Here is a 14,328-nt window from a genome sequence, read left to right as displayed (position 1 = left end):
GTACCCATACAGAGAATGAGTCTCTAGATTTATTGTTTTATTTCTTTCTAGTCAAGCATTAGATTTGCAGTGGGTGTCTGAGGAAGAGATACCTGCTAGACAGTAGACCTTTTGGAGTGGAATTGATCTCAGGCAGCATGTGATGATTCTGTAAGTTTTGTTTAGGGCAATGTCACCCTGTCTGGTAAGGCTGTAGCCGTACCAGACAGGACAGGAAAATTCTGCTGCACATTAATGGAGGGCTAAGACTGATGTTCTCATAACATGAGGCTGTGTCCTCTGTTATACGTACAGAGGGCTAAGTTTGATGTTCTCTTAACAACAGGCTGTGTCCCCCCAGTTGTACCAGCTATTTTCTGGAGGATGTCATTTCTTGCTGATAGCTTCCTTTTGGCGTTCAAGCAGTGGGTTCTGTATGTTAGTGTTCAATCAAGCATGACTCCACAAATATTTGGGTGTTGTGCTATGTTCTAATTGAGTGTCTTCCCAGGTTACCAGCAATTTTCTTCTTGCTTGTTTGTTTGTTATGTGGAAGGCAAATATTGTGTTTCTGATGGATTGGATTTTTGGCTTGTCATCTTGGTAGTAACTAATGAGGGCTTTTAGAGATTGGGACAGCTTCCTTTCAACATGTTTGATACTTGTCTGTCATGCTGCTATTGCACCATCGTCTGCATAGATAAAACTCCTTGTTCCTTCTGCACAGGGTTGGTCATTGGTGTAGATGTTAAATAAGATGGGACCTACGATCCTTGTGGGAGGCTATTTTTCTGGTTCTTCCATCTACTTCTATGGCCTCGAAATTCAACAAAAAATCTTCAGTTTAGCAGCAGGCATTCTAATATCTGATATAGTTTATAATCCTTTGTTATTTCATAGAGTTTCTTTAGTGGTAGCCAGTGGTTGACTGTGTCACATGGTGCTGTCAGGTCAAAGGTTGGAAGTGTGTTTGTTCTCGTATAAGTACTAGTTCTATTATTTTGGGCAGTCTGTCTAATATCATTCACTCAAAAACTTTGTGTAGATGAAAAAACAAGGAGATCAGTCTGTAGTTCTCTGTATCATTCACATCTTTGCCAGGCTTCAAAACTGCAATGACTCTGACCTTTCTCTAAAGTTTTTGAATTTTACAGTTCCTTGTGCAGTTGGTTAGTAATTCTAAGAGCCATTGTTGGCTAATGGGACCAAATCTTATGAGTTGTTCAATGCAGACTTCATATAGGCCTGATGCTTTGACATTTTTGCATTTGTTATGGGTAGAAAGAGTGAGTTTCTTGATCAGATAATCTATTTTTGAGAAAATGCATTTTTGAAACATTTACAGTTTCCTGTTAAAAACTGTGTGTAATATATTGATATGACATACATAGAAGTATTTTAAATCATTGTTTAAAAATTGCAGCACATGATGTCCTGCACCTAGTTTGAGAGACAGATACAGCCTGCCCTGCCAGAGATATAACTGAGCTAACACAGTTATTTTTTCTTTTTGCTACACTGCAAGAGAGTTGACCATAAATTTTGCACCATTTGTATTGTTTCCTCTGTGAGTATTTTCTTCCCTTCAATATGCAAAGACCTAGAAAACATGTACATCAATGTAAGTAAGTAACAGGTATTCAATATTCATCTCATGGCTTGTCTACATCAGTATTTGATGTCCCAGTAGCGTCTAACTCCTGCACTGTTAGTGATACATTGTGTGACATTAGAATGAGATTTTCACTCTGCAGCGGAGTGTGCGCTGATATGAAACTTCCTGGAAGGTAGGAGACGAGATACTGGCAGAAGTAAAGCTGTGAGTACCGGGCGTGAGTTGTGCTTCGGTAGCTCAGATGGCAGAGCATTTGCCTGCGAAAGGCAAAGGTCCCAAGTTCGAGTCTCGGTCAGGCACACAGTTTTAATCTGCCAGGAAGTTTCATTGAGTGACATTGATAGCACTAAACCTGAAAATGCTTCAAAAGGAAAACTAGCTATAATTGAAGAACAATACAAGAAACTAAATGCTGGGACTACAAAATATGAGATAATTAGTGTGTCAGTATTATCAGGTGGTTTGGAGAACAATGTGTGATGCAAACAATGTGGAGTATGTGGTGTTTCACTAAAAACATACACATATATAGGATTTGTTTGTGAATTAGAGTTGATATTATATTTTTCAATTCCTTGCATGTTACTGCAGATACTGATAACCTATACGATATAAACATTATACTGGTTTCTGGGTTACAGTCTATAGGTAAGGGCAGGGCTGCAGGTGCCATGTTATGTGGTGTGATGTACCTCCCTACTCCACACTTAAAATTTGACAAATACTTAATTGCAATAGACTCTGCTATTGAAGATGTAGCACAGGAAAATATGAAAAATGCAGTTGAGGAAGCTGCTGTTGAAAATAATAATAACAGGCACCTGTCCATAGCTTTTGATGGGAACTGCAGAAGAGAGGACACACATATCTAAATGGTGTTGTAACAGCTGCAAGTGTGGACACTGCCAATGTAGTTGATGTGCAAATACTTTCCAAGCATTGCTGATGCAACGACAGAATTAAAAATAAGCATTAAGAAGAGTGCACAGCAAGTTATTATGGTTCAAATGGTAGTATGGATGTTGCTGGAGTGATAAGTATTTATCAACACTCAGTAAAATGGTACAATGTTAGATACATAAATTACCTTGGAGATGGTGACTCAAAGGCAATCAAAGAAACTGAGGAATTAAGGCCTTATGGGAACAATGTGAAAATTTGCAGACTAGAATGTGTTGGCTGCATTCAGAAAAGGATGGGCTCAAGACTTTAAAAGCTCTAGGCTAGCATGAAAGGCAAGAAACTGACAGATGGAAAAACTGTAGATAGGAAAAACAGACCGGCAGATGCTGCTTTGGACTGTATTCAGAAGTGCCAGGATTTAGCAATTAGGTAGAATACAGCAGATGCAGAATTGATCAGAAGAGCAGTCTGGGCACCATTTTTCACACAGCTTCATGCAATGAGAATCCCCAAATGGGCTACATCCAAAAGGTGAAGGTAGTTGGTGCAAGCACAACAGAGGCAAGGTAACTGAACAACAATACAGTCACCATCACCATTTGCCACTTGCTGTAATGATCAAAATAAAACCAAAATTCTGAGACCTTACAGATATTAGTCAACTAAAGAAATGTCTTCATGGCTGGACTCAAAATCCAAATGAGTTATTGAACCATATGATATGGAACAGACAACCTAAAATGCTGTTTGTGGATATAAACACTCTTCGCTTTAGCATTTATGATGCTGTTTCACCATTCAGCCGGGGCAATATAACAAAGTGCAAAGTTTTTCAGAAGATGAGGCTCTGCATGGGATTATGAACTGCAGCAGCTATACTTGGTTTAGACAAGGAACACCTCAAGTCTTCAGATAATACAGTAAATATCTCGATAATGAGATTTTCACTCTGCAGCGGAGTGTGCGCTGATATGAAACTTCCTGGCAGATTAAAACTGTGTGCCCGACCGAGACTTGAACTCGGGACCTTTGCCTTTCGTGGGCAAGTGCTCTACCAACTGAGCTACCGAAGCACGACTCACGCCCGGTCTCACAGCTATACTTCTGCCAGTATCTCATCTCCTACCTTACAAACTTTACAGAGTCTCGGTCGGGCACACAGTTTTAATCTGCCAGGAAGTTTCATATTAGCACACACTCTGCTGCAGAGTGAAAATCTCATTCTGGAAACATCCCCCAGGCAGTGGCTAAGCCATGTCTCCGCAATATCCTTTCTTTCAGGAGTGCTAGTTCTGCAAGGTTCGCAGGAGAGCTTCTGTAAAGTTTGGAAGGTAGGAGACGAGGTACTGGCAGAAGTAAAGCTGTGAGTACCGGGCGTGAGTCGTGCTAAAGTAGCTCAGTTGGTAGAGCACTTGCTCGTGAAAGGCAAAGGTCCCGAGTTCGAGTCTCGGTCAGGCACACAGTTTTAATCTGCCAGGAAGTTTCAGTAAATATCTATTCAAAAATGGCTGGACAACTTAGGAGAGCCACGAACAGGAAGCTGTTGGACAATTCTGATGATACTAGCTATGGAGCAGAGATACATTGGAGCAAATACTTTTAAGTTCCTTTCCTATAACTTTAGTTTTTTGGTATATAAGGGACATTTTCTCATAGTCTATTTATAGCAGAAAGATGAAATTTTCACGAGTTGTTCCTTAAGGCCTTCTAATATATCTGAATCAAAAGATTTGTGAGATTATTTTGTATTAAGAGATTTGTATTCTAAAATCCTTGTTAAAATGTATAATTTTTTAAAAAATTAGGAAAAAAATATCACAAAAACTAAACTTTCTTTTTCCAAAGTGATTAATCCAGCAAAAATGCAGACCATATGCTCAAGTTCTGTAAAAATTCAAGAGTACAGTCATAACACCTCATGCCAAAATGTTTGTAACTTTTGGCTCAGTATAACATTATAAGCACAGGGCATTCCACATACCCTTAAATGCTCTATTAAGATCATTCATGATCAAAGGATCATGCAGAATGCTACTGTTATGTTCATTAAATGTTTCTAATTTTTTTTCTCTTTTTCAGATGTTTTGCTTGGTTTGGAACTTTCAATGAATTAATTTGCTATTTGGTTCACAGATATGTTGCTGTGGATTTTGCTCTCAGAAGGAGCATTACTTCGGCATTTCAGTAGCCTTTTGTCTATTTCCACCCAAGTCTACCGCCTCCATTAACTGCGTGCATTTTGACTCAGAAATAGAGGAAATGACACACTGATTGCTTCTGATGGTTTCAGCACTAAATGTGTTCATTTTGAAATGGTATTTATATTTGTTCAACACAGTAGACGTTTCTGGAGTAAGTCCCTGTATGTATACATACCTGCAGCCTCTAGGAATAGCTTTGTAGGTGCAGAACCTTACAGTGTTTGCAAACTCTTCATATGTTCCAGAATAGGCTGAATAGTTTTTTTCTGCACATCTAACATGGTGATGAAATTTGTAGGCATACTGATTTGATGCTTTGTTATGACAGGTTTTCACTAACAAAATTAAGGCTAGGTTTGTTACCACATTGCCATGTGCCACAACTGAAAGATTGGGGTAGTTTGTTGTCATTGAAAAGTGACAGCTCATGATGTCCTGTCCATTCTAGAATGGCCTCTCCATTTACTTTGCCTTAAGGGTATCCCTAGGCAGTGCTGTGGTTGTTGAAACCACCAATGAAAATAGAAGTTTTCTGAGATTTGAAATTAGGAGGAGGATTGAAAGAACTGAACTAATATAATTCAGTGGCATTTTCTCCAATATACAGTTTTTCGGGAATGGAGACAGGCTCCCCAGTATTTACATTTGCACAACTACGTTTGTCAGCAAGTTGCTTAATGTAAATATTAATACATGATGGGACACTACTTTTGAAATCAATTTTTAAAGCTATTTTCTCATAATGCAGTCTCTCTGTGAACCATCCTAACATACAAAATGGTCTCAGACTTACCAATGATGGTCACTATATCATTTCTGCCCATTTGCAACTGCAGAATCCTTGTTTCCAACTCAGAAATTACTATAGCCTATGGTCTCTACAGAAACCACTAAAATACTCACTTATGAAGTGTGACACATATTTAGAAGCAGAGTGGCTATCTTAAGTATTACAGTCCTGTACAACTGTGTGTTGTGTTATTTTTTCTTTTCCCCAATCCTATTCAGTAACAATGAGACATTATCTGCCTCTGCTTTACTCACTTCTTAATTTCCTTATGCTGATTCACATTTTTTATCTAAATCCAATGTAATTGTGCATGACATTGCACAAACTATCTGCTAATCATGTAAGCTTGTTAATGATTCTAGTTTTCACAAATTTACATACAGGTAATGAATGAGGAACTGATTAATCTAGTCATGAACAACAACGAACTATGTGGAGGCTTAAGAATTTGGTGCACTAAATCCTTTGTATTTTCTGATAGCCATGTACAATAAGTAGCTCCAATGGGAATTTGTAATTGAAGTTGAACTGGATATAATCAGTTTTGATGAGGTTTACTATCAGTGAATTTGCTTCAAACCACGTTTGGCGTCCTGAAAGTAATTTTTTGAGATCAGCCTTTAGATCGACAGACTCTCTGCAAGGCTAGTATTGTCAGCGATGTAGTGAACTTGTATGTTTTGTGCAAGAAAGGTAAATCATTTATATATATATATATATATATGAGAAATAGCAGCAGGCCAAGGACAGGTGCCTAAGGTAATTCTTGGAGTACAGTACCACAGTCGGACTCTACTCCCTCACCTGCTTTGCCCCTCTCTCCCAAAACCACCTTCTGCTTCCTTTTTTGGAGGTAGGATTTTCACCAGTTTGTAACAGAACAAGGTGGGAGCATTCTACTTGTTCTTATACCAATCCTGATGCCACTTTTATTGTTTCTTCCTTTTCTGGTATATTTTTGTTAGCAGTGTCTATAAGTTAATTGCATAAAATAAGTAATTTCTTATTAATGCTGTATTTCACAAAACTCTATTATTCACAGGATAGTTTTCAGACTGTTGAGGCACATTTAGTTTCTATGGAAACATTTTATTTACAGAAATGGTCATAATTTATTATAGCTGTAGATGTACATTTCAAAATTCCATACTCCTAAAAATTTTTCATTTCAAGATTGCCACAGGTCATTTAAAAGTTCCTCATTCTCCACTTTTCGACAAACATTTGATTTTCCCAAAACGTGATATTTCCAGAGTTATTAATGTTTAAAATTTTCATGTTCTAGAATGTTTGAATCTCAAAGTGTAATTCTTCCAAAAATCCAGTGACACTGTTTTGTAGCCCTGATTTTTCTGCTTCTGAAAACGTGTACTTTCAGTCGAATGACCTATTAGTTTTTAAATTATCCACTTCACACAACTTTTTGGTGAATTTTGGGAATTCTTTGCACATTAAATTGCTCTTCTATAAAATAGTAGCAATAATTTTGCCATTTTTAACTATACAGCTTCACTGCATATTGTATTTTTATCCCTTCTAATTTTACTGGATTTTATATTGATGTCTAAAATATAACAACTTAGTATATCACCAATTTGTAATTTTCTGTAATATTCACATCTACAAATAGACTTCATGCACGATGGCCTGTAGCTGCAATGTCCACAATCTATATTTCCATGAAGCAATTCTCACGAGTTTGCGTCTTCTAGTCAGACTGTACAGTCACTGTGTAATTAGTCAGCTGCATCTAACTATTACAATGTAAAGTTCCTCACTCAGTTATCTATGCATCCACTTGAAAATCTCTTTTAAACCACTCAGGGAGTCTGTGAAGTGCAGATTTGTTACATATTAATAGTTAAAATTACTAAATAAAAGCTGATCATCTTAGGTTTAAAGCTATAAATGCAATGCATGAAATAAGAGAACTTGACTGTGTTGTGGTATTAAATCATTACTTACTTTGAAAGAACCTATTAGTTAGCAGAATAAGGTTGGTGAAGATGGACATCCAAGAGACTTATCATGTCAAGTAACAGACTAGTAACGTTACAAGTTTGCCATTGCCTCTCTGACACCATAGTGGAATGCTCTATGAGAGAACCCAACTGGCTTCATTTTTTTAAACTAGGGAATTCCAGTACATTGTTCACTGATGATGTCAAAGTTTTCAGAGTGTCTCACCATTCTGGGATACAGTACTTTCTTGAGGACTTTCATGAATGTGGTCAAAAATTATCCAAAGTGACCCTGATTTTAACAAGATTTGGTTCATGCACGAAGGAGCTTGACCCCCTTGAAGCAGGAGAGCATTTGATGTCCTGGAGGAGCACTTTGGGGACCATATTCTGGCTCTGGGGTACCCAGATGCCCCTGGCATGGGCTTCGATTGGCCGCCACATTATCCAGATCTGAACACATGGGATTCCTTTTTGTGGGGCTATATTAAAGGCAAGGTGTACAGGAATAACCTAAAAACCATTGCTGAGCTGATAACAGTCATTCGGGTCATCGACAGCATCGATATTCCGACACTTCAGCGGGTCATGCAGAATTTCACTATTTTACTGTACCACATCATTGCCAATGATGGCAGGCATACCAAACATATCATAACCTAAATCTGAATATCTGTAATGACATTTACATATAGAAAAAAGTGTGTGCACACTGTAGTTTGTAACTAATTTACATTTTGTTTCATTAAGTTCAATAATTGTCCTCCTGTACATTCTCCTGCACTAAATGAACAGACTTTTTTTCACTACTCAAACTACCTTGCAAAACTATTACTGTCATCAAAAACACTTAAAACAAAAAATCATAATCGAAGCTTTCAGAACTACAGATTGTTCTTCATGGAAGAAAGAGGGCTAGATTAACTTCTCCCTCTCCCCTCTGCTCTCTACCATCCCATTTTTGCAGCCTTTCTCACTCAGATTTAATGTTGAAGAGGAGCCACCTGTTGCAAGAATGAGTAGAAACAAAGATGAAGGAGAATGTATCAGAGAGAGTTAAGGAGTAGGAGGTCATAGACACAGTTCATTGGTAAGCACTGGAAACTTTAGATCAAAGATGATAGTAAGAACAGATTGAGAAGCACAGATGGATAACAAGAGGAAGATAATTCAACAACAGAACAATAGAAAGAATAATGCAACTAAGAAACAATAAGAAATGGGGAAAAGAAAGAGGAAATGTGTATGTGTGGGTGGGAGAGCAGGGGGCAGGGTGGTAATACATGTACACTTGGGTGTGCATGCAGCGAATCTTTGAGGTACATGAGATGTGCACTACAGTTTGATAAAATGGCAAAGGGGTCAAAAATGTTTTTAAGTGGTCATATTTCCCTAAACATATGTTCTTTCAATGGGACTTTCACACTGAAGTTAAGAATTCAGCACAAATCCATATAGAAGAATTTGCCAATGTTGAGTCCTCATGTGAATATTATTAACTGAGATTAACATTATGCATCAACAGGTGAAAAGGGAAACATATTAGAACAAATCCCCCATTAACCTGGTTTGATACATTAAAAATAAATTGTTCATTCCAGAATACAATGAAAGTTCATATATGAATGATCATAAAAGTTCCTCTTGGATAAAAGCTGAAAATTCATTCAATATATGGTATAGGGTACCATTTTCAAGGAGGAAAGAGCAAAGAGAATGAGATTATAAAGCATTTGCATAACAAGGTAAAAATAAAATAGACAATAAATATCAAACAAAAATAAATGTTGCTTACAGAGAAAAGTTTGGGAACATTAACACAAAAGAAATAACTACCGCAGGAAAAAATTGTAGTCAGGAGACTGATATATCCAGAGAATAATATCATTAAGCAAAGTGATAGCTGCCAGTGGTAAATAGCCATCTGTCCATCTGATGAAGGCAATCTGTTGAAATGTGTACTTTACAATTGATGTGGATAAATACAATGGCATTTAAAAGGTATTTCATTGTATAAACTCATCATGATTGCTGATCTCTTTCTAAACTTCTTGTGTTTTCAACTATCTTGACACATTTCTCAATCAAATTTCACTTTTGATGCTGTGGTAGCCGTATACTGTGAGCACACACAATTAAATAGCACATGCCTACATGTTCGGCCTAAAGCGGCCAGTGCGCATTGGCACAGAAAGCGCTGCACCATGTGATACACAATCATATATAAGGCAGCACAGCTGGGCCTTCAACAGACTGATGTTTATGTGATGTATGTATGCTCCACGTTAGACTGTGTGTTACTGTTCATCCTGGTTAAGTCTGTTAGTACAAAGTACTACTTCATTCAGTGTCTTAGTATCTCTCTGCATGTGGAAACAGAGTAAAGCTGGTTGGTTGGAATTGTGATATTATGTTTGTGCAACATTACAATAAATGCAGTTGCAAGACTATTACTTCAGTAGCAGACACTAAATAATTTCTAACAGGGCATGAACATAGTTTATTTACAAAGTCTGAATTGTCTCCTTTTTCATTCCAGTAGCATATCTCACAACTGACCGCTATAATAGATTTGGAGGCAAGACACTCAACACCACACATGCTAGAGAAATATACATATATAGAAACCATACCTGTATTGGATGGCTCACATATTCTAATTATGTGTGGCCAGTGCTGTAGTGTTTTTGCAAAGAACGGATTTGTCACACCAAGAATGACATACGGAGGAGCATGAGCTTTAGTAGTATATTCTTTGAACTCACTGTCATGGATTGTGAAGTATGGTCGATAATCACCACAATATGTCAGTGGTGCAATCATGCTATAACCAGACAAAAATATGAAAACAATTAGAATACAAGTAAAGAACTTATTGTGTCTAACAATAATTTACAAAATATTCAAAAATTAATTTAATGAACTTCAAACATTATGTAATTTATATTCAGAAACTATTACCCTGGCCTTTATTTCTCAACTACACCAATAAGAAATAAATCTAAAATCATGAACCAGAGGTCCCACGTAAAAGTACATGATGCATTGTATATGGTTTTAATCACAGAGTCATACACCTATGGAAACATTAGCTGGGAAAACAATTTTAGTATGATGTGTATCCCCCTTTATCTACAATTCAGACCGGCAAACATGTAAAGAATCTTTCATATCAGTTTTTACAGTGTTTCACAACAAAAGCAACACAAGTAAAACTAAAATTTATAGATATGTAAGTATGTATGTATGTATGTATGAAGGAAAGCTGCCTAGCTGTTTACCTGGTGAAGCACAAATTAACTTTTATAGATACATGTTTCAGACTCGCTATTGTTTATAGTTTGTATTGCACATTATTTCATGTACAGGATATGACAATTTTGTGACTGTAAGTGGATGAAAGTCAGCCTTTATCCAGCTGTGACAGCATTCTTTTACAATGACAAGGTCAATATAATTTGCTACAGCAGCTGCAGAAAATGCCCAGATGGCAAGCCAAGATTATGTTGGGTTGGAAGTGAACCCAATTTAACTGGTCTGACGCTGTTAGTCAGGTGGTGTGTCAAACTGTATCTGTAGAAGCCATGGACCTACACCCAAAATGGATAGACAGTAGTAATGCCATAGACCCCAACACCATGATGCTTTATACATCAGTGTATTTAATATTCCCTATCAGCTGCTACTCTCCTGGTTGACTTCACACACGTAAACAAGCATCACTGATGCCAAGTCAGAGTCTTCTCTTATCATTAACCACAGTTTTGAATTATCCATTCCCACTCCCTCCCAACCCACATGTGTGTGTTTGAGTACACTATAACAGGAGAGCTACACAGCAGGAAGTGTGAGAGAAAGTCTGGTGAGTGGCACTCTTCTTTTCGGCCCCACTTCCAGTAAGCAGTTCCTGTTGGTCCTAGCTGATACTCTCATTGCTATATTGATGCTACTTTGTGTTTCAGCTGTCATTTGATCAACATTGGCTACTTGTACAATACTTCAAGCAAGAAAGTGTATGGTGCCACTACCAGAAATATAGCAATAAGATAGACATCCAGTCTCCCACAAGCCCACATATATGACTGCTTTTGTGTGCCATCCTGGCATATCTTCAATATTCACTAACCCAGTAGGATGTCAAATAGAGTCTCTGGAGGGTTACATTTTTCACACTCAGGACATGTTTCCTAATCAGTCCATAGCATGGTGCTTTGAATCATTCATTGCCTTCACAGCCCTTACTCCATGCAAATAAGAGAATTTCAGAAGTGCTCATTTTCCATTTCTCACTACTTTGTAAAATAACACTCATCTTACATTAATAGCAGAAATCACTAGCACACATTACTGATAAATATCATTACAACTTGTCAGTAGTGTATACAAGCATTTTTTTGAAAGGCCTCTCATAAATGGTTTACTGTTTGCATAATATTTCCATTTGCGCTGCATATACGTATTGCAGTAGCCACCAAACAGATTGCGGGAGGCGCACAATGGCACGGCGCGTCACGGACGGTAGTTGCCGCAAGTAGAGTCCCGTCCACCAGAGGGCACGCGAGAATTCGGACGCGACCTCTGCCGGCTGAACAACAACAACAACAACAACAACAACTCGAGCAGCACGGGCCGGCCCCAGTCAGTGATCATCGGGCCTGCCCAGGATACAGTCCCGATCCACAGAAAGTGCAGTGCGTGAACAGTGTTACTACACAATTGGCGACGAGTAAGGTCGTTCTTTCGCGTGTTGCGTTGTTTTCCGGTTTCGCATCTTCTCCACGGCATGGAGGATTTGGTGCGAGTTTTGGTTGTGCAGCAGACGGAGCTCTTGGCCACCATGAAACAAGTGCTTCCGGCGTTGCTCTCCACGCCGTCTGCTCCGGCACAGTTCCCTCCTCCCTTTCCCCCGTATGACGAGACGGCAGAGGATTGGGACGCATATGAACATCGCCTTCGGCAGCATTTCCAGGCGTTTCATGTTGCCGATGCCGAGGTATGTCGTGCTCTCTTCTTGTCTTGGATATCTTCCTCGCTGTATCACGTTTTGCGCCAGCTCGCGCCGTTGCAGGAACCCTCGTCCTTGTCTTTTGATGCATTGTGTTCATTGCTGTCTTCCTATTATCGCCGCCGCACGCATGTTGTGGCAGCTAGGGTTGAGTTCTATCAATGCAAGAAACAGCCCCATCAGTCTTACCGGGCGTGGGCCGCTACCCTGCACGGTCTTAGTCGCAAGTGTCACTTTGTCACGGAGCAGTCGCGAGAGTCGTATGCCCACGTTATGGTACGCGACGCCATTGTTTGTTCGGCCCCTGATAGGGAGGTCCGGCAACGGGCCCTGCAGTTAGAAGACCCTTCCCTTGAGGAAGTCCTGTCCATTGCTCAATCGTATGAAGTCTCTCACGCAGCGGGTCAACAGCTGGAAGCGTGGTGCGACGTCGCAGAGGTTCAGGGCGGCGCGGCCGCGTCCACTGTGTCTGGGGTGGACAACGTGCGAGCGGTGCAATCCGGCCGTTACGGCCGATCCTGCACGGCGTGTAAACAGAACTCCGACCGCCGGCCCCTGTTGCCGTCCTGTGCGTCGTGCTATATACGTCATGATCGGTCGGAGTGTCCCCAGCGTTGGGCCGTTTGTCGCAAATGTAATAAGAAAGGTCACGTTGCTAAAGTTTGCCGCTCAGCCTCAACCGAATCGAAGGATGCAGGCTCTGGGGACATGGACGTTGACATTCAGGAAGTTTCATCGGGCCAGGCTCCCGACGCATCGGCGGGCAAACTCTTTATCGAGGTGTCGGTTCGGTCGCGCCGATTACAACTGCAAGTCGATACGGGCGCAGCAGTTTCGTTGTTGAATGCCCAAACTTATTCCGACCTTGGATCGCCCCCGTTGGCGCCGGTTTAGCGGCGTCTCCGCGGTTAGGGTAAACAGTTCATTCCCCTACTGGGTCAATTCACTACCGATGCGACTTACAAATCAGTCACTCAGCCTCTTACTTTTATTGTTGTCAGTGATGCGGGCTCTGCTAACCTTTTTGGCCTGGACGCCTTTCAAGCTTTCGGTTTTTCTATCACTGATACCATACAGTTGGTTTCCGAAGACGTTCCCTATCAATCATTGGAATCTTTGATCTCAGACTTTCCAGATATCTTTGAGGAGGGTCTGGGGCGTGTTTCCGATTTTGAAGCTCACTTAACGTTGAAGGCGTCGGCTCGCCCGCGTTTTCTACGCGTGAGGCAGATCCCCTTGGCTCTCCGCCCTCCGGTAAAGGAAGAGCTAGACTGGCTGACAGTCCTAGGGGTCGTTCTTCCCATTTCTTCCAGCGAGTGGGCTTCGCCCCTCGTTATTGTCAGGAAGCCCTCAGGAAAATTATGTCTTTGTGGCGATTTAAAGGCCACCGTTAATTCCCAATTGGTGGTGGACACCTATCCTTTGCCTCGGGCTGATGAATTGTTCTCCGCCGTGGCGGGAGGCCAATATTTTTCGAAAATCGATCTGTCGGAGGCTTATCATCAGATACCACTTGATGAGGACTCCAAAAGGCTGGCGGTCGTCAACACCCCTTTTGGCCTTTACCAATACCAGCGGTTGGCTTTTGGAATATCCAGTGCCCCGGCGATATTCCAGCGTTATCTCGAGCATGTCACGTCGACGATCCCTCATTGTATTAATTACCTGGATGACATAATTGTCACAGGCCGCAGCATGAAGGAACACTTGCACAACCTTCGCACCCTCTTTCTCAAATTTAGGTCTGTGGGCCTGCGTTGCAACCTGCATAAGTCAACCTTCTTCCAACCATCCATTGAGTATGTGGGCTACACCATCTCTCGGCGCGGCATCGAGCCCCTAGGAAGTTTGGTCCAAGGTATCGTCAACCTTCC

General features: G+C 40.3%; 1 protein-coding gene across 1 annotated transcript in view; it reads right to left on the bottom strand.

The window, feature by feature from the left end:
- Positions 1-14,328, bottom strand: part of LOC126184916 (protein DENND6B) — a 214,860-nt gene that overhangs the window by 27,757 nt on the left and 172,775 nt on the right. The window contains exon 5 of the mRNA XM_049927582.1: positions 10,083-10,273. Coding sequence (XP_049783539.1) covers positions 10,083-10,273 — 191 coding nt within the window. The remainder of the gene's footprint in view (positions 1-10,082; positions 10,274-14,328) is intronic.

Source organism: Schistocerca cancellata, chromosome 4 (assembly GCF_023864275.1).
Source record: "Schistocerca cancellata isolate TAMUIC-IGC-003103 chromosome 4, iqSchCanc2.1, whole genome shotgun sequence".
In the NCBI taxonomy this organism is placed as follows: Eukaryota; Metazoa; Arthropoda; class Insecta; order Orthoptera; family Acrididae; genus Schistocerca; species Schistocerca cancellata.
This window is presented reverse-complemented; position numbering and strand designations above follow the sequence as displayed.